At 54.9% G+C, this 25,688-nt stretch overlaps 7 protein-coding genes across 7 annotated transcripts; 5 read left to right on the top strand and 2 right to left on the bottom strand.

Moving 5' to 3' along the window:
- Positions 1-917: 917 nt before the first annotated feature.
- On the top strand, positions 918-2,129 carry C8A04DRAFT_28648 (Isochorismatase-like protein; the record flags this gene model as incomplete). Its single annotated transcript, XM_062780724.1, has 7 exons — positions 918-978; positions 1,037-1,071; positions 1,131-1,185; positions 1,253-1,348; positions 1,429-1,593; positions 1,652-1,737; positions 1,902-2,129. 7 exons carry the CDS (start codon positions 918-920, stop codon positions 2,127-2,129), a joined length of 726 nt encoding a protein of 241 aa, XP_062637027.1.
- A 1,124-nt stretch (positions 2,130-3,253) lies between these two features.
- C8A04DRAFT_28647 (uncharacterized protein) lies at positions 3,254-5,026 on the bottom strand (the record flags this gene model as incomplete). The annotated part of the gene is made up of 3 exons (XM_062780723.1): positions 3,254-3,851; positions 3,909-4,169; positions 4,227-5,026. The coding sequence occupies 3 exons, from the start codon at positions 5,024-5,026 to the stop codon at positions 3,254-3,256; spliced, it is 1,659 nt and encodes a 552-aa protein (XP_062637026.1).
- Positions 5,027-7,546: 2,520 nt separating this feature from the next.
- On the top strand, positions 7,547-8,811 carry C8A04DRAFT_28646 (uncharacterized protein; the record flags this gene model as incomplete). Its single annotated transcript, XM_062780722.1, has 2 exons — positions 7,547-7,902; positions 8,472-8,811. The coding sequence occupies 2 exons, from the start codon at positions 7,547-7,549 to the stop codon at positions 8,809-8,811; spliced, it is 696 nt and encodes a 231-aa protein (XP_062637025.1).
- Positions 8,812-11,814: 3,003 nt separating this feature from the next.
- C8A04DRAFT_12204 (uncharacterized protein) lies at positions 11,815-13,363 on the top strand (the record flags this gene model as incomplete). Its single annotated transcript, XM_062777251.1, has 5 exons — positions 11,815-11,885; positions 11,955-12,026; positions 12,171-12,574; positions 12,650-13,185; positions 13,268-13,363. 5 exons carry the CDS (start codon positions 11,815-11,817, stop codon positions 13,361-13,363), a joined length of 1,179 nt encoding a protein of 392 aa, XP_062637024.1.
- A 2,141-nt stretch (positions 13,364-15,504) lies between these two features.
- C8A04DRAFT_37267 (uncharacterized protein) lies at positions 15,505-18,238 on the top strand (the record flags this gene model as incomplete). The annotated part of the gene is made up of 3 exons (XM_062783822.1): positions 15,505-15,913; positions 15,986-17,996; positions 18,058-18,238. The coding sequence occupies 3 exons, from the start codon at positions 15,505-15,507 to the stop codon at positions 18,236-18,238; spliced, it is 2,601 nt and encodes an 866-aa protein (XP_062637023.1).
- A 3,255-nt stretch (positions 18,239-21,493) lies between these two features.
- Positions 21,494-22,353, top strand: C8A04DRAFT_37266 (60S ribosomal protein L10A; the record flags this gene model as incomplete). Its single annotated transcript, XM_062783821.1, has 4 exons — positions 21,494-21,512; positions 21,571-21,649; positions 21,721-22,013; positions 22,091-22,353. The coding sequence occupies 4 exons, from the start codon at positions 21,494-21,496 to the stop codon at positions 22,351-22,353; spliced, it is 654 nt and encodes a 217-aa protein (XP_062637022.1).
- Positions 22,354-23,619: 1,266 nt separating this feature from the next.
- C8A04DRAFT_28642 (uncharacterized protein) lies at positions 23,620-24,900 on the bottom strand (the record flags this gene model as incomplete). The annotated part of the gene is made up of 1 exon (XM_062780721.1): positions 23,620-24,900. One exon carries the CDS (start codon positions 24,898-24,900, stop codon positions 23,620-23,622), a length of 1,281 nt encoding a protein of 426 aa, XP_062637021.1.
- Between the last annotated feature and the right edge of the window lie 788 nt (positions 24,901-25,688).

The following is a 25,688-nucleotide window of genomic DNA, read 5'->3' as shown; positions in this document are numbered from 1 at the left end:
CGGCCGTTGTCTACCTAATTCCGCTTGAAGCGCCTAAAGAGCGGAATAAAATAACGGCTTTTTGGGCGCTGAATCATCCAACCCGACCCCAAACCTTTTTCCAGAGTTGCATCCACGCTTGGACAGCATTTACACAGCACTTGGCACAGTCTTTGTCCCCGCTGAGCCCTTGCTGACACACATAGTTATCTCCTGCAGAGAAACCCTCAACCCTTTCCTCCCCCCCACTGCCAAGACCCTCCAGCAGACGACGCAACGACGGCTTAGTCACATCTGACGCGGGCATCAACCTCGTCCGCCGCCTTTTCAAACCCTCCTCTGTGATATCCCGAGGCGAGGAATATCGTCATTCACCACCCTAGGTAACACGGGATATCGCCTGGCCAGGCCCCCATGGTGGCGGGCTCGCTTCGGCCGAGCTGCAGATTACGGATGTGATCCCCCCTCTCTTTCTCGTAGTATCACTTCGTGATGGCCACAATTCCGCAGTGAAGCCCCTGGCCGGTACCTTGTTAGATTCCACCAGCTGTGGGATGCCGAGAAATTGATGAGCCAATGCTGAGCTGGAGCTTTGTTGACGTTTACGGCATGCTTGCTTGAGCATCGAGCTCCGTGCTATGTCCTGGATGACAAGGGGGAGGAAGCAGAGAAGATGCCGACGATTCGACCGAGTCGTTGCCCACGGGATGGGTTGTATGGATGAAGAATCGAGATGGGTCTTGTGCAGGATGTTGCGAGGAGATGGTGGAGAGGGTTGTCCTCCGATGCGGAGCGAATCTGGGTGAGGGGAGAGGGAATTGTGTATAAAAGGGATGACTGAAGGCGTAGTTTGGTTTCTTCAGACAAACCGTTCATCATCACATCTTTGTCTTCCAACAACCTTAGGATCACTGCATCTACCTGCCTAGCCCATCAACATGAAGTTCGCGACTGCTCTGTTGTCCGCCGGCCTCATGGCCGGCACCGCGCTGGCCGACAGTAAGGAGTCCCATGTCTCAAGATAATGGGCAGCTCATTAATCAACATCCATACACAGGTTTTGCGTGGGAGAGACTGAACAAGAACGACTCCGTACGGATTCCCGCCCCATAGCCCCCCCCAATCACGCTGCCCACTAACTCGTAACCCAGGTGCTTGTGATCCTCGATCTCCAGGAGGGTCTTTTCAACCTGGCCCGTGACTGGGGTATGTCCACATCTACCCCCCTCCCCGGCCTCCCAGGGCAGCCATGGCTAACCAGCCCACGTACAAGATGCCACTCTCTTCCGGGACAACATGATTGCCCACTCAGCCCTCGGCACCGCCTTCAAGGACCTGCCCGTCGTTCTGACGACCTCCGCCGAGACCGGTCAGTGACCCGCCCCTTTTGTCCCTTGACGAGAGACAGACAGTGTTGATCAAGCCGATACTAACCCATTCGTTCATCAGGTCCCAACGGCCCGCTGCCCCAGGAGATTTTAGACCTGTACCCCGACGCTCCCCTGATCAAGCGCCAGGGCGAGGTCGACGCCTGGGACAATTCCGATTTCCGCGCTGCTATCAAGGCTACCAACCGCAAGCAGATCATCATTGCTGGTATTGTCACGGATGTTTGTACGTTTTACCCCTGTTCCACCAGCTGGTTTGACGTAAATTACTGATTGATGGAAAGGCACCGCTTTCTTGGCTCGCTCGCTGCGTGCGGAGGGCTACTCTGTCTGGGCCAACATTGAAGCTAGCGGTACTACCACCAAGGAGGTAAGCAAGTCCATTTATCCAACTCGCCCCGCCTTCTTATTCCACTCAACACACGCCGCTGTCTTTACCTCCGTATCCCATCCTTTGCAACTTCCCCTTGCCCCAGCACCCCTAAAGACAACCCCCCCCCCTATTCATCCCCCAAAACTAACCCGAACGGAAAGATCCGCGACATCTCAAACGACCAACTCCTCCGCGCGGGCGTCAACGTCGTCTCCCTCTTCGCCATCGTCTGCGACCTCATGCGCGACTGGCGGCACACGCCTGGGGCCCTCGAGCTCCTCCCCTGGCTGGACCGCTACATGCCGGCCTACGGCATGGTGGCGCGCGGCCACCGGGCGGCGATCGAGAGCGGGGAGGTGATTCCTGGTGAGAATGTTTTGCCGAAGTGAATTGTATCGGCTTAACAGGACAGGGTGGTGGGGAGGCGAGGGATGGCTGGAGGAAAGGGGGTAGATTGATGGATGGTAAAGGTACTGGGAAGTGGAAATGTGGTACCTAGGAAGAAAATGAGGGGGGTGCTTCAGTTCTTGGTGGTGCTGTTACGCTTGTGTTAATTACACTCAATACACAAGCATCAAATCTCTCAAAGCGCTGGCAGAAACGGCCTTGATCCTCTTTCGACCTACTAAATACGGACTTCAGGACGGCGGACGCAAGATCATCCTTAGATCACGGTCCCTCTGCCATACATGACAAGTACGCGATTGTCAGGCCACGATTACAATGGTTTGTTTAAAGTACGTCATGTTAAAAGTGCTGCCTTGAGGCTACGAGATCTATCTCACCCAACCCCCAAAACCGGTATTTAATCAACAAAGGAGTCCCATGTTTCCGTGAGGTGTCTAGCTACAATCCAAATATTTCGCAGCCAAAATCAAAACCAAAACTCCCCAAACCGAAACCCAAACCCAAACAAAAGAAAGGTCATCAAACAAAGGGAAGGTCATCAGCCATCAGTCATAAGTCGTAACCAGTTAGCCTTCCTCCCATTTGCCCCGTATCTTTGACGAGGCCGTACCATAGGTGACCATTTTATGGCCCCTTCTATCTTTTTTTTCCTTTTCTTTCTTTCCTCTTCTCTTCTTCGTTTTCTTGTTGTTTTATTTTTTTTTTTTTTTTTTCAATTTTTAACCCCATTTCTTTTCTCTTCTTTCCCGCTCTCCGATTCTTCCTCCACATCCAACAGTTTAGGAGCAGCATGCTCAAGCCCGAAACCCATGAGACCACGTCACATTTTGGGTGGCAAACCGTTCAGGGTGTCGACCTTGGCTCGACATCCCATACGGGGACGGCTGGCGCCGTGTATGTGTGGGCGCGGCCAGGAAAGGCCGCGGCGTCCTCACTCTTCACTATCCAATGGCATCTCAATCGAGGTCCAGGTAGTAAGGATCTGCACTTGCAGATGTTATGTCCGACACAGCGTGCTCAGACATGTAATGGGCGAATGCTGCGATCAGAGTTAGTAAAATGGGCGGAGAGGATGTAGCAACGGGTTAAGGTAGACTCACTGTATTCAACCCCTCCACGAGCGGCGGGATTCCTGGATGAGACCGTTGGAGAGCTTCCCCATGGCGTTGAGGTGCTCCTGGGCGTCCTTGATGTACTTGAGGGTCGACGGGTCGTCAGGCTGGACAAAGCCTTGAATGACGTTCTGCAGGGCCTTCTGGTGCTCAAACCACTGGTCGATCTCCGGGTGAGAGACGACCTCGGCGTGCTTGGGGGCCGGGGCAGTTTCGACAGAGGCCTTGGACGACTTCCGAGAACTAACCTTCTCTTGGCTAGACTGCTTCTCGGGAGCGTCGCTCTTCCTCTTGCGGCCCCTCGAAGCCGAAGGTCCAGAGGCAGGAGGGGAAGCGGGCTGGGCGGCAGCGCCGCTGTCGTTGTGCACACGCCTCATGTGGTCCCTCAGGTTCCATTGGCGGGGGAAGCCGTGGCCGGCGATGGAGCGCTCGCAACCATCGTGGGTGCACAGGTATGGCTTCTCACCATGGCCATGCATGGCATGCGCCTCGCGCTCATGGCGAAGGAGGCAGGCAGTGGAAGAGAAGCGGGCGTTCTGGCAGCCCTCAACCTTGCAGCGGTAAGGCTTGAGGTGGGAGTCCACGAATTTGCTGCCATAGGGTTAGTTCGCGTGCCACTCGATGTGGGGAGCAAAGGCTGATTCTTACTCGTAGTTGCACTTGAGTTTCTCAGGCTTGTGGTTGCAGCTCGCCTGTCCCTCCCAGGGGCAGTGGAAGAGACCGTCCGCGTGCGGGAAGGCGTTCTTGTAGAGGTAGTGGTCCCGAGCGGACTCACCCTCGCCGCTCATGCGGCGCGAGGCAAAAGCAGATTGGGGCAGGGCAAAGCCATCCTCTCCAATGGCGGGGATCATGTTTCCGTGAAGATCATCAGAGGTAACATATTGCGAATCATTCAGCTTGCGGGTCATCCTGTGGCAGTAAATGGTGAGAATCCTGTGCTGAGGCGGGCTTGGAACCGCAGCTTACCTGGGAGACTGGCCGGGCAAAACCGGTGAGTCTGAGCTCTGGCTGTCACCAGGCGAAGAAGCAGAAGGGGCAGCAGACCAGACATCGTCTGATCCGTCCTGCAGACCGGGCGAAGACAACCGCGAATCAACAGGGCTCAGCGAGCCCCAAGAGTGCGGCGAAGCGGCCATGAGGCCAGCATCGAAAATCTGCGGGTTCACGTGTTGGGACATGGCAGCGCCAAGATCTCCTGAGTAGGGAAGCCCATCGGTGAAACCCACAAGACCATGGTAAAAGGGAGCGCCATTCACCTGGGGTGAAACAGCAAGAGTGTCTAGGTCCTGAGCAAGATACTGCTGGACGTCCATGATGCGGCCTTGGGCATAGGCCGAGGTGTTACCTGGCATCTCAAGCTTGGGCATCTGCGAAGACGCCTGCGAGAGGATGGTCTGGACCCGTGACCGGTTCTTCTTGACTCCTTGGGCAGACATTTTGCTGCTCCTGTTCTTGTGGCTGCCGGCAGAGCTGCGCGAAGTCCCTCTCCGCATGGGCTCGGCCTTCAGAGCCTTGCTCTCGGCCGCGACGGCAGGTGCCCATCTGGCCTGGAACTCATCTGCGGCATCCAGGTGGTCCGGCTTCGGGGTGTTTTGGCCAAAGGGAAGAACAAAGTCCTCGGTTTCTCCAGTGTAGTAGTCTGCTGCATCTGCAAGCTCAGGGAAGTTCTGTGTTCCTTCAACTGTCGCATCCCAGGACGAACCCGCCAGGTCCGCTGGTCCTGTTTGACAAAAGGAAAACATCCCAGAAGCATTGGAGGAAAGCATGTTGGGTTGAGCAAAGCTGTAATCGCTGGGTAGAGTTAGTGTGCTGTTCAACCACCATCTGGCTCGACAAGATCGGAAAAAAGATCAAAGAAATCGCATCAGATGGCACAACTTTGTTTCCTGCAGCACGAGTCGGGTTAGTTGAAGCACCGCGTGTCACTTTGGGGATGGTTACAGACCAGACTGAGCATGTAGATGTCGAGTTCCAGGCAAACAAGCAAGGAAAGAATTGACAGAATTTGCAAATCCAGGGCCAAGAGATCCGGTCACATCAGGGGCAATCCGTGGCACAAGTGCAGAATTGAGATCCAGAAAAATATCCAGGAGCAAAGAAAGAAGGTGGGAAGCCGTTGTTGAGGTCTTGACAGAGTCCCATGGGATAAGAGTGGTTGGCTAAGATCTGAGGCCAGCGGCAAGGAGTGTTGGGGAAGGTCGTCATATCACTAGGTGGCACCGCGGACAGCGTCCTGATAACACATGGAAGCACCCGCGAGTCTTGTCGAAATGATCGTGTCCGGTATGTCGTTGACGTTGGAAGGCGATTGCCTGGGAAAGGAAACCGGGTCATTGTCGGACTGTCGTCGTTTCATGAGGCAAGGTGGCAGAAAAAGCAAAGGAAAGACTGCAAAGCCAGGCAAGATTCCACTATCTGGCATGTCGGCGATCCAAGGTTGATGCTGTGTTCCTCAACTGAAAAGCAATCCTAGAGATTTGAAGATCCATGACAAGAAAAAAGAAAGAAAGTCCAGGTTTGTGTTGTTGATGGCGATTGGGTTTCCAGGTTGGCAAATGTCGACGATACTTACAAGACAAGCTCACAAGAGCAGAAAGTGATAATAACGTTTTTGAAGCAACCTTCGAGAGACTCGTCGGCTGTTCGTTGCCCACGACTCGGTCGAGTCGGGTCCCGTGAGTCCAGTTCAGGGCAGTCCGCGATAAATTCCTGGTGTAAAGTGTCCGGCAAAAAGAAACGGTCTCCATAGGTCCATGTCCGGTTCATGATCCATTTGGCTGTCCTCATGGTAGTTTGCCTGTCGATGTCCCCACTAGACATGCCTCCTTGAGGCTTGCTGTTTGGGGCTCGGCTTGAACAAGTAGGAGAGACATGATTTGGTTCGCAACATGAAAAAAGCAGACGCGAAAATGCAAATGGACCTCCCAGGAACAAAATGAAAGCATAGCAAAATACCTCGAGGGGGTGTGAACCTCGTCCAGTTCAAGGTGGGTGTTGTAGCCAGGCATGGTCTCAGTCCGGGGCATAACCATGGAAGACATTCCAGGGGCATTCACGAGCAAGCTGATTGCTCAGATCCGAGAAGACAACAACGGGGGCTCCCGTGTGTCTCAAGTCCCAGTGGCAGATTGATCTCCTTTGGGTCGAATGAACCTGATGTCGTGCGGCAAGAAAATGCTGCGGAACAACAGATGATCCTCTGGGAGTGAGAGTGAAGCAAGTTGGTGTGTGATGTGCTGCAAAAGGGGAAAGAGCAGGCAAGGCGAGTGGCGTGATTTGTGTGTTCTTAAGAGCAGGTAAGACCAAGAGGGGTGGGGGCAGTAAGCGCAAGAGCAGAAGATCCAGAGGTGAGTGGTTTCGGCGTTGGGCAGAAATGGCTGCGGGTCGTTGGGCTTTGGTTTGAAGTTGAGAGGGAAAGAGCAGCCAGTCGGGCAGGAGACGGGGCAGCCGGTTTTTAATCCTGGGGCATCACCTCCCCGGTCACGACTTCCCTTGCAAGCCAACGGCGTCAAAAAGATTGCGCGCCCCGCTTGGTGTGCTCGGCGCGTGCTCATCCCAATGTTTTCACCCGCTTCTCCCGCGATTTCTGCACTTTCTACGGTCTCAACCACCAATCTGCGTGCGAATTCTTCACGATGCACCGCCGGCCTGCGCGTTCGCGGCCCGTCACATTTGGCCAAAGCTGAGCTGGCAACACCGGCCTGCGTCTCCCATAGGCCAGCCCCACACACCTGCATTGCTCACCGCTGTTGACTGGTCGTCGCAGTCTTGTTTCTTCTCGCTGGGGGGTTTCGCAGCGGGGCAGACGAGGCCATTTGGACCTATCACGCCAACCAACCACGGCTCGCCCGCAACACTTGCAGGGGCTAGCACGCAGCATCAAAAGTGCCAACACATCACTGCAGACAGACGAGACAGACTAGCCCACTCCTTTGGCCTTCTCGTGAGGGGAAGAAGGTGCTTCTGCTTCCGCATTCGCCGGTTCATGATGCAGGATCGAAGAAGGGAAGCATTGGCGTGGACAACACTGAGCCCCAACTTGCGCCGACACGGTTGCCCGAGTCCGCGTGTGCCGCCCGCGATGCTCTGGCTTCGGTGTCAATCAGATCACCTGCGTTGCTCGTGCAGACGCAAGCCGACGAGATCCGCAAGCCTCGTGGGAACCCCGCATTGCTCAGGTGAAGCCGTTTGATGTGAGATGCCCCGCGAGGAGGGAAGAGCCGCATTCGAAACACGAGCCAGCTGGCATGCCATCACCACAACACACAGGACTCCCGCCGGCCAATATGAACCAAGCGACGCCTTTGACGCGAGATCAAGCAGCTGACTGGCCGCCACCCGCTGTTGACGGGTCGAAATATGTTGTGGAATCGCCCTCCAAACTCGGGGGTGACGGCCAGTGCGAGGAAGGACGTGTGGTCCGCTCTCCGAAAGGCTTGCTGGGAGGAGCGTCTGAGGCTGGGACGGACGAACATCACGGGCGTCGAGCTATGGCTCCCGGCACACCGGCACGTAGAGAGGAGCCGCCCCTTCTCCGCCTACTCCGCGCCGTAACCTCGAAACGACAACTTTCTTGCTGTATGCAGAAGGATGAACGCGTCGTTGGGAGAAATGCCAACCTGGCGAACATGGTGGATAAGCAGTGACATGTGTGGCATCCTGTGATTGCTGTGGTCAGTAACAGTGTTTATCTCCACTATCAGCAAATTCAGAATCAAGGCGTCTCGGCCTCACTCAACCGAGAACGGGGGAAAGTGCGAAAGAGGGGGATAACCCAAGGACGACCAAATCCGGTTGTGTGCATCAGCGAAAGGCATTGCTGGCTTGCAAGTGACTTGCGGCTTGCGCGATTGCCGCGCCTAGCTCGGAGAAACCTGACGAGAGGCTCCCGAAGTTCTAGCGAGTTGAGTCACTCAACTTCTGCTGATCCTCACCCCATTACAAATCATCAGAGTTGCCAACAAAACCGATGAGCAGCAAGCCAACTCAGAGCCTTGAAGCCTTTGAAGAGCACCGGCCATCTCTTCACAACATGCTCAAATCCCTTGATCCCATGGTCTCTTGACACACGAGGTGGGCAAGAGCTGTTGCTCTCCAAGACCAGAACCTGCAGATGAAAAGGGTTGTGAGCATCTTGGTCCGGAAGGGGACGCTGGAGACTCACCTCGACAGCGAGGAAAGCGTCCGTTTCTGACTCAGGTCATGGAACAGGCTCAAGAACAAGAGCCGTCATGCCTTGTCATGCCTCTTTCCGAACCATGACCAGGGTGCTCGACGCAAGAACGCGAAGCCCGCAACTAAGGGCCAAGTTGCGCACGGAGGTGTTGAGGACGGGCCGACACCTGGAGCTTACGGTCAATACAAGAAGTTACGAGACGAGCATCCGGAGCCGGGTGAAGCGCATAAACGTACGGTGACGCCCCAGATGTTTGTCTACAGGGCCGGTGGCGGGCTGATCGCGGAGTTTCAAGGCGGCACGCCGTTCAGAGCCAGTGACAACGCCACCAACTTCGACAAAGCCTCATATCCCAATGCCGAGATCTCACATTGAGGCTGTGCCCTAGCTGGGCAGTCACCAGGCTGTACATGTCGAAAGGACGGTTACTGCATCTTGTTCAACGTCAGTCGCTGGGTCCCGACATCTTGCGGCATCATCAGTCCGGAGAAAAGCTCACCTAAATGACTTGTGAGGGCGACTCTGCGTTACAGCGTCCCGATACCAGCGTGCTTGGCGAGGTACAGCAATACGCCCCTCCACAGTGGTGTTTTGTCGATAGGGATGTCCGAGCGGCGGTACATGTACAGCTGCTGCTCATGCACGTACCGTATGGATTCAATCTAAGGTAAGTTTAGAGGTTGAATATTGGCCGTCGTATGGCCCCTCGCAATCGTACTGGAGACCGGAAGACGTGCTGCGGTGCGAAAGCGTTCTGGCTCGCAAGTTCTGGGCGGTTTGAAGATGACTTTCGGGTCTCACCGGCGGAGAGTGACGAAATGACATTGGTGACGTACGCATGTACCCGGGCGTCACCAGCCAAATCTCTGGACACACTCTCACAGCATCTACCCTTTTAAGTGTTTCCGGTCCGGTTGGACTTGGTATGATAATGCACCCAGTGGCATGGGGCCTACACCAAAGGAAGAAGGGAGCTTAAGATCCAAGGATGGCCTTTCAACCATCTAACCTTACCGTTCGCGGTGTCCTACTCCATCTTAACCCAGCGCGGGGCAGAAAGAGAGGTCAAGCCACGCATTTGAGGGCGACTACACCACGGCAGCGCCGCGGGCGACAATGATGTCCAAAATCTCCATGCTCGGCAGAGGAAAAGAGGCCGGTCTTTTGCGTTGCGACAAATGGAGAAGGCTCCGTCCGGAATTGGCTTAGGTCCCCATGACCGGAGAGAGGAGAGTGTACCGAAGAGCACAAAGCTCGGGCCGGGTCGGAAATTCAAGAAATCGGCAGGTCGGTTACGGAGGGTGGTGAGAGAGAGACGAGAGAGGAGGGCACGTGAAGGGAGATGTTGCGATGAAAAGCAATGTGTTGGGTGCGTTGCGTCGAGTCTTTATCAATCGTCCCTTCTGGGCTGAAGCGGTGCCGTGTTTGGCACGCTGCAGCGCCGCGATGCCGAATTCGCACCAAAGGCCCCGGACGAAGACAGAAGCAGCGTACTCCCGGACAAGGCTCCCTTTCTTTAAGATGTTGGCCGTCAGAGAGGTGACGAGAAAGCAGCGCTGCGTGTCAGCACGCGGCAGGCTCGAACCGTCACTTCGACGCCGAGCGCAGACTGGCTCGGAATTGCATCGGGCGCATGATGCGTGGCACCAAACCAAGAAGGCAGATGGGTTGCGCTGCGGGAAGAATTGGGCTCGCCCACCGACGTAGCGTTCGTGCCCAACGCTGCCGCTCCTCTTTCGAATCATCTCGAGCCGTCACCGCCATTGTCCGGAACGGAGTATGTTCTGGCACCAATCGCGGCCGGCCCCGGTGTCGAGGCGTTGGGCGACAGCGCAAACGCATCCCCGGCATGCCACATCGGCGCCCAACGGTACCTGACCGCGTTTCCCCTCGATCTGTGTATGTGTCCTTTTGTGTCCTCGAGGGGATTCACAGCAAGCCGAGAATGAGCATGACATGCCTGGGCAGCTTCGCGACTAAGGCCGTGCGGTCTGTGTGCGTGTGCGCGCGGGTTTTCTGCTTTCTGCCATGCCTTCCACCATTGTCTCTCGATTGGACTGCCCTTGCATCTGCATCTTCGGTCGACCATTTCTCCCTCGAGCAATCATCGCTTGCGCCCGCGATGTCCCGCTCATCCTCGCCCAACATGTTTCTAGCTTCTCCACCTTTGGCCATTTAGTAGGCGCCAAGCAAGGTCACGAAGCTGTCACTGCATGCGCGACTTCACCGGACCTCGATGCCTTGATCCTCTCGGCTCGCTTGGTTCCTCTTCCCCAGGCCCTGCCCTGCTCTTCATCGCCGGCTGTTGTCGAGCCGGGCCGGAGACGCAGATGCAGTCGCAAATAGAGGCGAATCGGTGTCTTGTAACTCGTGCGGATGTGCAAGGGCTTTGGCTGAGTGGGTGAGCCGCGCGCCGGTTGTTGCTTTTGTGACTTGTAACTTGTAGCTTGTAGCTTGTAGCTGGGAGTTTGGAGTCCGGAGCTTGGAGGAGCTTTGCGTTTGGAGCTTGGAACTGCCCACCCAGCTTGCTGCTCTTGCTCGCTTGTCGCTGGGTGTGGTGTTGCTGAGTTGCCAGGGCTTGCGTTGCCGCGCTGCAGCCCTGATTGACAGTGGGATGGAACCTGAGAGTGGGAGGGAACCTTGCCACCTAACCCTAGCGGGGAAAGCATATATGTCTCCATCTTTGGGACGAAGTCTCCATCGAACCTCTTTTGCCGACCCGAACCAAACACCCCACTCCCTTGTTTGGGCGAGACAGCACTCTCGAAGCGTTGAAACAGAGCCACGTTGTCTACCGTCCCGAGAGAGACACACCTACAAATTCATTGCGGTGGACTTCACCAGTCTGGCCCGACCGTTCCCCGGTGTCGTTGACCACCAGAGCTTTCCTGCCTACCATAAGCTCAAGCTCAAACCACACGCCGAAGAACACAAATCCCGGTGAACGCTTCTCGCCGCAACCGCCGTGGATCCCCCTCAAAAATTGGATTTGGTGGCCATTTATCCCAGGACATCCCGGTCACAGGTTTTTTTCTCGTTCTCGGCCTGCCTTGCTTGCCCTTTGAATCGAAGACTGAACCACAATTTGGCAGTCGTGATAGTCAGGGCCATTTTTCGTTTCCCGGTTTCCTTTGCTTTCTTTTCTGCGTTTTTTTTGCTCTCCCTGCTTTTTTGGCCGTTTTACCCCGCCAGAGGACCCCGAGGATATTGTTTGCAGTGATCGAGTGCGCCCGCACTTCCCTCCTAGGAGACAAGCCGTTTTGGAGAATAAGAAGAACCAAAAACAAAACAAGAAACAGACATAAAAACATTGCCAGCCAGGACAGGATCCACGGAAAGGACAAAGACGGAGTGTGGAAGTCGAGAGAGCAACATATGATGGCAGATTTCGCCTACCGCCCACCCGCACCAGCGCCCATGACCAACGACCGGTGGTTGTCCTCGAGAAGGTGTGAACAGAGCCTCAAAATTGTCCGACAGGAGAAGAATACATGGCAGCTGACGACGTCTTTTTCAAGTCCTATTTACAACACTCCATTTTATAGCGCCAGGTTCGACGCGGGGAGCACCCCGTCTCTCTCACAACCAAGGTAAGAGATGACAAGGACGGACCGGGACTTTCATCTTTCATCCTTCCTAGCCTCCTCATTTTACACTGCCCGCCCTCCTTCCCCCCTTTCCTTCTCTTTACCCTTTCCCAGATCACGAGTAATAACATAGCTCCTCAAACAAAGCGTGTCCTACAGCCCAGGCGCTGCTGCGTCCACCCATAACTCGGCGAGCAACTTTTCGCTTGGAGGGGTATCACAGCTTCGGAGTACACCGGCCCCGCCTGCTTTCTCCCCCCCTCCAGCATGCAATCCCCGAGTGACGCAAAACATCCCCTTTGCCACAACCACTAGCCCGGCGCCCGGATCCGGGCAGGTTTCTTTCAAGAGCACAGCATCGCCATGGGGGGGATGGGACCCTCATCCCCAGCCACCAACGGGCGGATTTCCGAGGCCCAGCACCGCGATCGGCCAGGGACCCTACCAGGGCAGGTATTCGCCATCGGATTCCATGGATGAGCTGGGCTCACCGAGCCTGTCAGATTATTCCCTAGACAATGCGCTCTCGAGCCCGGGAGCCCCGGGCAGCGGTGGTCATGGCGGCCACCGTATGACCGGGAATGGGCTCGGCGTCGGCAACGGAGCCGGGGTCAGCAGTGGACCAGGGGTCGGTGCCGGGGCCGGAGCCGGAACCGGATCTAAGCCTCGGTCGCAACGACGCCCGTCCAACCGGGACGAGTTCGACGGCCCGCATCAGTTCCTCAAGCGGCCCCCTCCCGAGTACGTGGCCATGCAGGAGCGAGACCTTCCGCGACTCCCGACACACCTGCTGGTGCAGGAGCAGGATAGTGTCCTGAACCAGGTCAACGAGCGGCTCTCGCAGTGCGCGTACGACTTTGTGGCCAAGTACCAATTCCCAATCCCGCTGACGCAGGACATGCGGCCCGTCGAACGGCCGCAGGACCGCGAGTGGACCGAGTGGGTGTACCTGCTCAAGCGTCTGGCGACCAAGCGCCGCATCCCGGCCCGCGTGTTGTACAACGGCCAGATCAAGCAGTTTGTTACCATCCTCGAGAACTCGCTGGAGATGCGCCACGCCGCCAAGCACCAGAGCCGTCCGCTCAAGGACGACCGTAATATCTTGCAGCTTATCTCGGCTGGTATCCAGGTGGCCAAGATCTTGAAGGATGCGCAGGCCATGGTACGTTTTGTTCTTCACACACCTTTCTACCTCGGAAACAATAATCCAAAATTTTATCACTAACTCGCTTCACCCTTTTCAGGATTACCTTGACCGACTCTACGTTTCCACGGAACAACGGATCCACGAGCGCGCTGCGGCAGCTGCCGCCGTCTCTGGAAACCTACGATTCCGCTAAGACTTCCATCAGAGAGCCGAGCCTCTCGATGAACTTTTTGCACCGGCTCTTCTCTTTGGAGAATTGAAACGGTCGCATGGTTGTGAAACATCAACCGGACAACGTTGTTTTCCTAACTCATTTTTTCCCATTTTTCTTCCTTTTTCTCATTTGCCAACAACGCTCACGCTTCACGCTTTTATGCTGAACGCTCTCACGCTTAAATACGCTTTGCCATGGTTTTTTATTTTCAACTTTCCCCTTTTTTGACACCTCGAAGCCTCCTGGAAATGGATGGCAGATGTTACGATCGGAACAAAAAAAGGGGAAGGTGGCAAAACTGAGAAAAAAGGAGGACACGACAACGATGACTACGTTATTTTCTTTTTATTTTTCTCTTGGATGGGACGAAAACTCGCCGGTTCGGCACACAAACGATACCGATTTATTCTGCGCACCTTTGGCGCACCTGAACGACCGGTGGGGTTTGGGATGGGACCGACGGATAGGAACACTGGACACACCCGGAACTCAACCAAACCACAATTGTGTCTCTTTTCCTTTTTTTCCTTTTAAAAACTTACGTTTTGCTGCTGTCTACCGGCTGGCTGGTTCGTTGACGGAGGGATGGCCTGAAACGGATGGTAACTGTCTCTCCAAAATGCTCCTGTCGTGGCTTATGACTTCTTCACACCTTTGATGTTTTGCTTCCTCTTTTCCCTTTTCGCCTTTTTCCTACTCTATTGCGGTAATCTTTTCGTCCTCTTGTTTCTCTTTTTTTCTACAGGGGACAAGGTACGCGTGTCTGCCTGTCCGGCCTGGTTCTTCCACATCTCTTTACTCAACCCGGCGCCGAATGGTTTGGGCCTACGCCGGCCACCTGGTCACTTATTGTTCCAAAAAGGGGAGTGGCAGTCTGGCGAAGACGCAAACAAGGAGTAAAAGCCGTATTACGGGCGCCGGGTAAAAAAGGGGAGGCATCCTCGATCTTAAAACAGACGCTCACTATGTAGAGATCTTTTTGGGTGGCAAGATCTGCGATTTTTTGGGGGAGCATCGGGTTGGAGGCAATCTGCTTTTTACGTTACTGCATCGTAGCTTATGTTTTTGGTTCGCACGCGTATGATATTGTTGATTTTGTTTTTCAGTCTGCCTTGCAAACTAAGTATGTTTTCCCGGATGTTTTGGACTCTTTTTGCTTGCTGTTTGTCGTAGTATAAGTGAGTTGGCCTGGCGGATGACGTGTTGGATGCCGAGTGTAAAATCCGGTCGCTGAACTCGACAATTTATATTCGACACAAAATCCTCCACCAAACGAGAAACAGGCTCACGATTGAGCTGTTTCACAGACAGTAGTCACTCAACACCCGATTGGCAGCCAACTCCAAACAAACTTGATCTCGCTCGGCTCGTCACCGAGCAGGAAGCCGAAGCCTCTTTTATACCTTCAACTGCGCATCCTCTTTCGGAACCCCTCGGTGTACAAAGGTACACAGCAGGCTGCTGAGCGGCCCGACAGAGTGGCCTCGGTGATCCAATCGGGTTTAGCTTCCGCCAAGAAGGGGCGAACCACGACTACCATAGAGAGAGAGACCCCTGTCTCTTGCACGTTTTGCCCGCCTGCTCTCTCACTGGTATTCAGTCGGTCGCTCGTTCAGGTTTAGCCCCTTTCGAGGCTGAGCATGGGGGTAGAGAGGCGCTCGCAGCGTTAAGATCAACCTTGCGCCCCGCAGGGTGTCGACGGCGAGGTTTCACTTGTTTTCCGTCGTTTATTATTCAAATATCGCTCTATCGTTATTGTTGCTGGGTTTTTGGTTTGATTGTGGTAAATCGGGCACTGCTGAAATCGAGCCGGAGCGAACACGAGCGCTCTTGTGAGACCGGACGAACTTGCGCAAACACTCACCCCCCCTTCGCGTGACGTTTCGCCAGCCCTGACCGAGGGGACGACAAAAGGGCAATTCGGGTTGCGCTCAAAATACACATCCACGGTTGACGGCAGACTGGAGAGAGACAACTACGACGCAAACTCCAAGACGAGAGACAAGCGATAGACACAGTACAACAACGGTCTGACGGAATAAACGGCAAAACAGCACACCGGGCGGGAAGCTCGGTAAGACACATCACACACACACGCACACACGCACACACACATCACAATGGCATCGGCATCCGTCACATCGGGCACGTCGCCCCTTTCGGGCTTCGAATTTGAGTTCCCACAACACCCCGACGGCACAGGCGATCCGGACGAGGGCGTTTGGACGACCATCAGCAACCCCAGCACGGGGTCCATGGGGCTCCTGTCCAGCCCAGCGAACAGCCTGGGGAGTTCATGGGTTGTCATGGGAGATGGCCAGCTCGTGGAACTGCAGCCGTCGCCGGCGGCGCTGGGGTCACCTCTCAGCGGCCAGATGAGTCCTTACTCGGCGACGTTGGACCAGACGGGGAATGGGGCTCAGTTTGAGGACGTGAACCTTTTCCAGGGGATGGGAGGTCAGGGGCTGGGGTTTATGACTTCGGCGCAGGGGCCGCCGGATCTGGTGCTGGATCAGTTTGGCAGTGAGAGTGCGTTTTACGAGATTCGTTTTTCAACTTGGTGTCGTTTGCGAAACAGAAAACTGACTTGCGAGTGTACAGGCGGTGATTTCGATGCCGTGTTTAACCCGTTTTCTTCCGCCAGTATCCTGGAGGACTCACCACCCCGGCAGCAGCAGCAGCGGACCGCCATCGGCTTTCCTAACCCACAAGCGAACGTCGGGATATCAAGCTGGGATTATGTCAATACGTGGGCCAACCAAGATGTAACCGCATCAGCAGCACCAGTGCACCACCCCAGGGAGTACACCACGCAGCAGCACACCGCGCAATACACAGTGCAGCAGATCAACCACCCAAGACCGCCACCCAGCGAGAGCTCCCACGTCTTCGTCATGGAAGACCCGAGCTTTGTCTCGCGCTCCCCATCTCACCACTCTCACCACACCTACTCGCCATCTCTGCAGTCGGCCTCCGCCAGCCCTCCAGCCACCGCTAGCCCGCGCTCACCGACACAGATCAAGTTCGAGCCCGGCCTCCCCGATCGCCGCAGATCCCCCGCCGTCTCAGCAGCCGCTACCTCCGCGCCAAAACCGATCCCGACCACCCGCAAACTCAACACCGGCAACCGCGTCCAGAAGCGCAAAGCCCAAACCTCCGCCCCCAACCCATCTCCGACCTCCGCATCAGGCTCAGCCTCCACCAGCGCCAGCAGCGCCACCTCCAAATTCCTCATCGTCACCCCCTCCTCCATCTCCCACAACTCCTCCACCCAACCCAACCTCAACCCCTTCGAGTGCCTCGACGCCCTCTCCCGCGGCCCAACCCAGCGCGGCCGCAAGGGCCCCCTCGCCACCGACACCAAGCAGTCCGCCCTCGTCGTCCGCCGCATGGGCGCCTGCTTCAGCTGCCACGCCCGCAAAGTCCGCTGCGACAAGGAGCGCCCCTGCCGTAACTGTGTCCGGCTTGCGGGCTCTGTGCCCCAGGTCGTGTGCTGGCAGTTTGGCGATTTTACGCCGGTGCTGTTCCCTGGTTTTATCCGTGGACATCTGCGCCGGGAGGAGGTGGCCAAGTTTGTGGAAGGGAGCGTGGAGAGTTTCCGGGTGGGTGGAGTTGAGGTGCCGTGTACGGTTGAGTTGGTGTCAGGCGTTGGGTTTGGCGCCAAAACGGTGTTGGAGATCAAGGCTAAGTTCTTCACCGCGCGGACCGCCGATGTCCTGCAGCATTGGCATGCGCAGCTGGGGAGGAACGGGATGGATCTCGCTTCGCGCGGGGCTGCACCGATCGGGCTGGAGATGGGTTCGTCATCCTCCTCCTCCTCAGACGGCAGCGGCAAAGAGAGCACTTCCGGAGGAAGCGACGGACAAAAAGCCGAACTCAAACGCCGCGTACGCGAATACGTCCAAGCGATGGTCGACGAGCCCCATTTCGCCGAACTCGTCACCCCAGCACCGCAACACACCGACCTCCCCCGTCGCGTCCTCCGCATCGTCCACGACTACGCCATGCGCTGCGACGTCCCCATGGTCCGCCGCGCGCTCTCCATCTACGCCATGCACTTCGTCATGACCCGCCATCTCTGCCTGACCGCCAAAAACGTCGTCGACCTCTGTCCCACGGGGCTTGTACCCCAGGGCGTGCCGTGGGTTACCCCCCGCGTGCTGAACCGGCAGATTAAAGCGGTCGTGGACGAGATGCTGTGTCGGGAGATGCAGTTGCTGTTTGATAACTTCAGCAAGTCGCTGAAGCCGAAACTGCGGCGGGAGTGGGCGCCGTGTTTGGCGTCGTTTTTGGTGTTGTGTTTGTTTATGGAGTCGGTGGAGACGGCGGCGGATTTGTTTGTTATTTCTGACAACCAGATCAATCTGATGCATCAGTATGCGCCGGCGTGGCAGCGGTCGTTTGTGTTGGGTGTGAATCGGGAGATTGAGAATATGCCGTTTAAGCAGTTTGCGTTTCAGTTTCATCAGATCTATCAGACGCATTCGAGGGATGCGGCGGCGCGGAGCTTTAATCCCATTATGGATGATACGTGCTTTGAGCTGGGGGAGCTGGAGAACGAGGCGGCTGCGATGGTGCGCAAGTTGAGGCGGTTTATTGATGATGATTGTGAGTTTTTTTCTTTCTTTCTTTCCTTATCCAGTTACTCTACTCTCCTCCTCTCCTCGTGTCAGGGTAAGGCTAACCAGCGAAATAGGGTCTGAACTGGACTACCTGACGGCCGACCCGATTCTGCCCAGCGCCGAGGACCTCCACCCTCGCAATATGTCGTACAACTACACTGGCCGTCTGGTCGCCAAGTTCCTCCTCTCTTTCACCGACGAGAGGTACATCTTTGATGGGAAGGGTCTTTGATACGAAGACGTGGGATGGGGTTAAGAGTTGATTATGTGACGATTTTCTTGGACATATTCTCGGTGGTTTTTTGTTGTTTCTTTTGCTCTTTTTGGCGTTGCAACGTTACAATCTTATGTGGGGGAAGAGATGTTTGATGTGATGTGTGTAATGAAAACCGCAGATGAAGCGTAGCATAGAGACATACCCATGGAGCAAACAGGACATGTTGATATGACAAGTCGATGATAAACGAGTTCACTCCGCAACAATGAATGCAACGGCAATTGCAATGTTTCCATTTCTATTTTCTCAAAAGATACACATATGTAGGAGGCATGTGTGTCCGTTTTAGTCCCGCTACCGTACAAAAGTACGCCCGGCAGCAGGGTGGATAGGACTGGCTGTCTAGGCCGTGGGGTTGTTCTTCCACTGCGAACGATATATCAAGTTAACCTATTGCGCACGGGAGGAGCACAGAGGCAGGCAAATTGTGGTTTTTGTTTTGTTTCGCTGAAAACAAGAAAAAAAGAGATGTCTCTCTCTCTTCGCGGTCTCGGAAGTGAGAAGCTGCTGAAGCTGCTCAGCCGCGAAGATGTTGAAGGGAAAAGCAAAGTGTGTGAGCACCGCCCTGGAGCCCGAGGTGTTGTTCCTAGATGAAAAAGAATCCATCAATCGTACTCCGTTTGGCACTGACGGAACTACAATTGGAAAACGTCGACGTCGTTCGGACCAGAGCTCGGGGTGGTGTTGCACACTTTGCTTTCGCTTCCGGAGAGACCTTTTTTTTGTTGTTGTCGAGAAGAGAAATTCTTCCTGCCTGCGATTTTATTTTGGCGACCAAGGGACCCAAATTTTCCGTGGCCCGTGCACCATTCGCCGGCCCGAGACGCGCCGGCAGTGGACCCACTCGACAAACCTTCCTCATCAGCGGCTCCGCTTGGAAACGAACCTTCTTCCTTTTTTTCTCTCCTTACACTTTTTCGCACCATAAATCAACCGGTTATGATTACTTGCTCTACTCGCCATCGGTCATATTGCGTGCTAGACGAACCTTCTGGTCATGATTTCGTCACTTTTTCCCCGTGGGGACCCAAAACCTGGCCTTTGATGGTTCTGGGCTTTTGGGTGACGAGACTCGCCAGACATTGCAACTTTTAATACACAAACATTGTGTTGTATCGGCGTATTACCCGTGATGGGAAGGATATGGCGCGGGGCCAAGACGCTGCAGGAGGACATGAATGGATCCCACATTTCGCCTCCGTCGTCCAGATGTGTCAGTGTCAACATTGACGGTGTCCCTGGCGGCTGTTTACAGATCGTGTGAGCGCAACGTGTCACTTGTGAAGCATCTTGCTTCTCGTCGGCGGGGATAACAGAGTTCCACGGGTTGTGTCTAAGTTGGTAGTATCTGAGTGAGATCCCAAGTTTCCCCTCGCGTGATCAAGACGGTTGTCTCAAATCGTTGGGGTGTACGTAGCTGGAGGGCCTTTTTGGTTCTGCCCTTGCTCTTAGTTTCCATCCTCCTCTTAGCTTCCCCGTGCTTGATGAGCAGGGCTGAGCTAATAACTGGCGGCTCGGGAGGTGTAAACAGAGGGGGACCTTGATGTCATGAATCAGCATCGTGAATGGGAGCGAGATACGTATTACGTATTCAGTTCGGCCATGGTCGTGGCGGCGATGCAGTAATGTTTGCCGTGAGCAAACTCTTGATATCTAATGTTGAGTGTGAACCCCGTTTGAGTCGGCTCGCGGTTCACGAACACCGTTCTTGACCTGTCTCTGCCTATTCTAGGTTCAAGCTGCGCCACTGTGTCGTAATGGGATCAGTCGATAGTCCGATTTGGGCGAACTATTCTACAAGCTTTGTTGTTTATGTTCGTATGGTATCGTCGTACTCCTTGTATGCCGTGCTAAGCCAGTCGTAATGGCGGTCTGCACACCTCGCCAGGCAACAGTTTCGGATTCTTTCAGTCGGAAAGTTTGTGTGGAGAGATTTGAAGGATCCGCGATGATTAGGCGCCGCCAACTGGATCCCCTTTTGTGTGTTTAGGGTTGGGGTCGGACAGCGGCGGTTTGTGTTAGGTGCCTCCTTGGTTCTGCGAAACATGTCGCGTGGGGGACATCGTCTTGGTCTCAAGACTTCTCCCGTGATATCATCAGGGCAAAATGGTGGGTTGGGTGGACGGAGACTATAAGTTCAAATACGATGGGAGGGTTGATGGCCCAGGTTTGAATCCAGACTATGATTCGGCTTATGTTCTCCTTTTCTGTTAACTGGCCCTGAATAACTTCAGTATGGCGTCAGGAATCATGACCAGACCGGCAATGTTAAGCAAGAAGCCACTCCCGGTTTGCGAAACTAAACCAACGAAACCAAGCGATACGACACCGGTTGAGATTGAAGGTGCCCCTTTTGACCCAGGTAAGAGGCTACCACCCCACTGGCCCGGACGACCACGAGCTATTCGGAGATAGCGGATATGGCTATTTTGGAGACAAGCATGTCCCCGACGACGTTCATTAATTCCGGAGAATTTTAGGTTACGGCTACCAACAAGAGGGGATAAACATGGGCCCTCACAATTACTTCCGGTGGTGGACGGGCCGGAATGCCTGCATTTCGGGTTGAACACAAGAGGTGGTGTACCATCCCACGAAGCGCTAGAGAAGGTGCCTGGATGTGGGAGTAACGGGAATGGTGTAGTCAGGTCGGATTTGGGGATCCCGGTCAAGAAAAGAGATGCTTGGTGATTTTGAGACGGTTGTGGTGTTTATCGGGTAGCTTTGCTCAAAAATATTGGCATTCAACGGGTGTCATTCCAGCTTTTAGGAAATAATCCGGTCCATTAATATCACCTAGACCTCTTGACTTCGATCTGTCACTGGATTGATATTCTGCAGTTTCTTGAGATCGTTTTGACCACTAGTCTTACAAGGAGGTTCTCAGTTCTGGGTTTCATATGAGGCCCATATTCTCAAGCTATGATGGCTTGAGAGGTGACCTCGGCGGCATCAATTTGGTGAAAGGGGGATGTGGTCACGAGAAAGCGATTAAAGAGGCAGCTGGCAGCCAGCTGTCGCCATTTGCGCCACAAGAGCGGCCAGCTGTTTTGGGACTAGCGTCTGTCCACAATCCCCCACCATTCCCGCACTGAAAAAAAGGACCCGGGAACCCGCAAATTCAATTCTTGGGATCAACCAACCTGCAACTTTTCGTCACGACGCAATAAACCTCACCTATAGAAGAAATTCTACTGGAAGACGGTCAAGATGTCTAAGATTACCGTCGGTACGAACTCCCCGCTTCCACAATCGACGCCGCAACCTCGAAACTGACCATTTTACAGCCGGTGTGCGTCAGAACGTCGCTGAGCTCCTCGAGTACAGCAACGAGACGAAGAAGCGCAACTTCCTGGAGACCGTCGAGTATGTCCACCCCCGAGCGACCGAGATCAAGTGGAATCCAAAGCACATAAAAGCTAACAACTGTGACAAAGGCTCCAGATCGGCCTGAAGAACTATGACCCCCAGCGTGACAAGCGTTTCTCGGGCACCGTCAAGCTGCCCTCGGTCCCCCGCCCGAACATGAGCATCTGCATTCTGGGTGACCAGCACGATATCGACCGTGCCAAGCACGGCGGTGTCGATGCCATGAGCGCCGACGACTTGAAGAAGCTCAACAAGAACAAGAAGCTCATCAAGAAGCTGGCTCGCAAGTACGATGCCTTTGTCGCCTCCGACACCCTGATCAAGCAGATTCCCCGTCTGCTGGGTCCTGGTCTGTCCAAGGGTATGTGACAACTCCTCTCCCCTCGTCTCCTAAGACGTGCTATTTGTTGTCTAGTCGGAAGACTAACCAGTCCGCAGCCGGCAAGTTCCCCACCCCCGTCTCGCACGCCGACGACCTCAGCGCCAAGATTACCGAGGTCAAGTCGACCGTCAAGTTCCAGCTGAAGAAGGTGCTGTGCATGGGTGTCGCCGTCGGCAACGTCGGCATGACACCCGACCAGCTGATTGCCAACATCATGTTGGCCATCAACTACCTGGTTTCCCTGCTCAAGAAGGGCTGGCAGAACGTTGGTAGCCTTACCATCAAGGCTACCATGTCGCCTCCCAAGCGCATCTACTGAGCCTTTCTTCGCCTGACGGGGGAATGGAAAAGGGCCTGGGGGTCATTCTCTGGCCACATGGGGCATTCGTTATTGGTAGCATAGTCAGACCTGGCCGGGCGGAAGCCTGGTAGTATGATCAATGGACATGATGTTTGCCCTGTGATATCAATTCTTCTTTTGGCCAGTGACATTTGTTTACCTTGTGCGGATGCGATGTCACTTTTGCAAAGAGTGACTGCGGGCATTCGAAGAGAATGCGACACAAGTCCAACCGAGAACCGCCATAGTTTTAGGTTTTTGGTGTCGCGGTACTTTCGCCAGCGATTGATATAAATTACGTAGCCTCCGTAAAGGACAGAGGATAGTGATACACAGGTGATTGACCGGCGGTTGACCGGATCAAACCAATTCCCATCATCACAGGGTTTTCTACAGTAGTAACTTGAAAGGGCATGAAACCCCATCAAGTCTGCCAATGCTATACAAAGAAATGTCGAGACTACCCCACGGCCACGGGTCTCGGGAGTCGACGCCCGCGGCTATAGTAAAGGGAGAGGCAGTCAAAGACGCGCCGAAAAGGACGTTGCTTTTGGAGGCCGGGAACGGAAGGAGACTCATGGAAGAACAGGAATAACCCTCAGCAAGCCACGATGTGGAGCCGCCAGTCAACAACGCCAAAAGAAACAGGACGACCTCGAATTCCCAAAAACGACTTCACGTGGCGGTGTAGTCACCGGGAAGGGTCGGGGCCGCCTGTTTCCTTTGACGTTGCTGATGAGGAGAGAAAAGGAAAAGAGAAGAAGGTTTCGGTCGGCGAAAGTTTTTTTATGGCAGTTTGGAGAGTGGGGCGCGGATTGGAAGTGGGGTATCTGTGTATGGGATGTGATTGGTCCGGCGGGATTAGGGCTTGGGCTCCACTGGGATCGCGTCTTCCTGAGCTGCGGCTTCCTCCCAAGTTCCTTTCAAGTTGAGATTCAGGATTAAACGACCGAAGACTTCGCTCCAGGAACAGAGAGTGTTGGGGAACTCCAGAAGGCGTCGGAAACTTGTGAATGAAAAGATGTGAAATATGGCGGCAGCTTCGATATTTCCCAGTGGCCGAGCGGCCGGTTGGGAATACGCTCTTCAGCAACGGGATGAGTCCATAAGGGATAACCATGATACCCCCGACTTCACCTTTCGATGCATCGAATTTCAAACCCAGTACAGCGACGATTGTAAAATCAAACTGATTGCTTGCTACTAGCTGGACGTCAAGACCTTTAGGTATCTCAGCATCCCGTCTTAGGGCACCACAGCTGCAAACCTCCTCCAAACATCTTTCTCACACGAGAGATACTCTTGGAGATCACCCCACCCACTCGAGTCAGTCGCAAACGTTGCGTTGGACATCAACGCAAACGCCGGCGCGGCCAAGAACACGCCCGCAAACAACCCCATACCCACATCTAAAATATACCCCGCCCAATGCTTCTTCCCGGCCCCCATCCTCCCCCCATCCTTCATAGGCAGCATCGCAAAACTCGCCAGCATCCAAATCACCGCAAACACCAGATACGGCACCACCACCGCCGGCACCGGTATAGTCGGCTGACTAGACGACGGAAACCCAGCCCAGGGATCGTTAGGATCCTCCTCCTTCTCAGGCGGGTTCAACAAATCCATCACCCCCGTCACCAACAACACCGCGCAAATCGCACCCTGCAACAACGCACTCAACGCCGTCACAAGATTCACGCTCCGTCTCGCCCACGACCACGGCATCGCATCGGCATACCGCACCCGGCAGTCCACACCCAACGGCAGCGCCGACACAGCCACGGTCAGTCCCTTGACCAACTTTGCCCCGCCGTTGTCGTGCCGCGAGTACTGCGCGAGCAGGAAGAGAATCTGGGTGATGGGCGCCCAGATGGCGGTATAGGCTAGACTGAACCAGCCGAGCACGGTGACGTTGCGGTCGAGGTCGGTGATGGTGTTGGGGAAGGGGCCGGTGGTCTTCATGCCGGGATGTGCCGTGGCGAGGGGTTGGGGTCGGTGTAAGCGGACGAGGGCTGCTTTGGGCCAGAGGTTGGCTTTGAGGTTGGCTTTGTACTGCTGGGCCTGTTCCGCCTGCATGGTGTGGAGATCGGGGATGGGCTGCCACGCGTTGTGTGGTTGGGGGTTGCCGTTCTCGACGTCGTGGGCGAAGACGCGGTGGTAGCTTGGTGGTGCGTTTCCACTGCTACCTCCTTCATACCCGGTCATCTCCGCCGTATTCGCACCGGCCGACGACCCCGGGCCCAGCCCCGGGCCCCAGGAATCGGTCACGGAGCGGTATAGCATGTAAAGACCGGCTAGGAGGACCCGAAAGATGGCGAGCCAGGCGATCCAGCCGGTCATGAAAGCCACGAACCAGCCGTTGGTCACGCCGTTGATGACGGAACCGACGAAGGCGGAGATGATGGCGGCGAATGCGCTCCCTGCGGGGGATAGCTGGCAGCTTGAGGAGCGAGGGAGGATGGTGGTGGTGTTGTCCATGGCTAGCGTCGTGAGAGAGCCGAGGGGCTCGCTCCATGGAGACGACATTTTGGTAGGTTTGAGGCGTACCTAAGTGTTGTTGATGCGCTCGCTCCTTGTCTGCGCTCCGTTGATGTTGGTTCTTTAAGGGAACCGAACCATTTTGAGGTTCACATCTTTTCAAAACTTGGCGAAAGCTTGATTTCTAAATGTTACCTTTTTTTCTTGTTTTATTCGGGTGCCTACACCTGTAGTATGTGGGCGCATAAAGTCCTAGAAGGATCAACAGCGGGCAGTGCCGCTGCGGGCCATGCGAGGCTAGGTACCCGCGTCCAGCGACCCCAATTGGCGAGTTCGGTCTTTTCGCATTGGGAAAAGCCCGTGCAGCAAGGAGGCTATGCGCGGAAATACAGTGGCAACGGCGCGGTTGTTTTTGGATTGAGGCCAATTTCGCCTTGTGCGTGAACGGTTTTGGTGTTTCACGAGTTTGCTTGGTGACATTGGTGTGAATCAGCCGGAGAGGAGACTCCGGAATAACCGCCAACCCCACGGAGGACCTTGCCTCAACTTCTACATACTGTAGTAATGATATAGACGAGGGGCCGCAAAGGTGGGTGAATGATACCTAACTCAAATCCTAAGAGAAAGTACATTGCTTTTGGGAAGAGGAAAACGGCGACTACACGCGGGTGGTTACACGAAGGAAGGCAGTAGTACGAAGCAGATCGACGACGCCTGAAACCGTGGCCAGAAGCCATTGATGTGTAAGTAGTTCGGTTCGGACTTAGTCAAATCGGTATCACGATAACGAATATTTCTACCTTTTATCGCTTTTCCGGAGGCGGTATTATCAGGTC

The sequence above is a fragment of the Dichotomopilus funicola genome, assembly GCF_033296635.1.
Source record: "Dichotomopilus funicola strain CBS 141.50 unplaced genomic scaffold C8A04scaffold_31, whole genome shotgun sequence".
Lineage (NCBI taxonomy): Eukaryota > Fungi > Ascomycota > Sordariomycetes > Sordariales > Chaetomiaceae > Dichotomopilus > Dichotomopilus funicola.
Note: the sequence above shows the minus strand (reverse complement) of the source record. Positions and strands in the feature narration are given on the sequence as shown.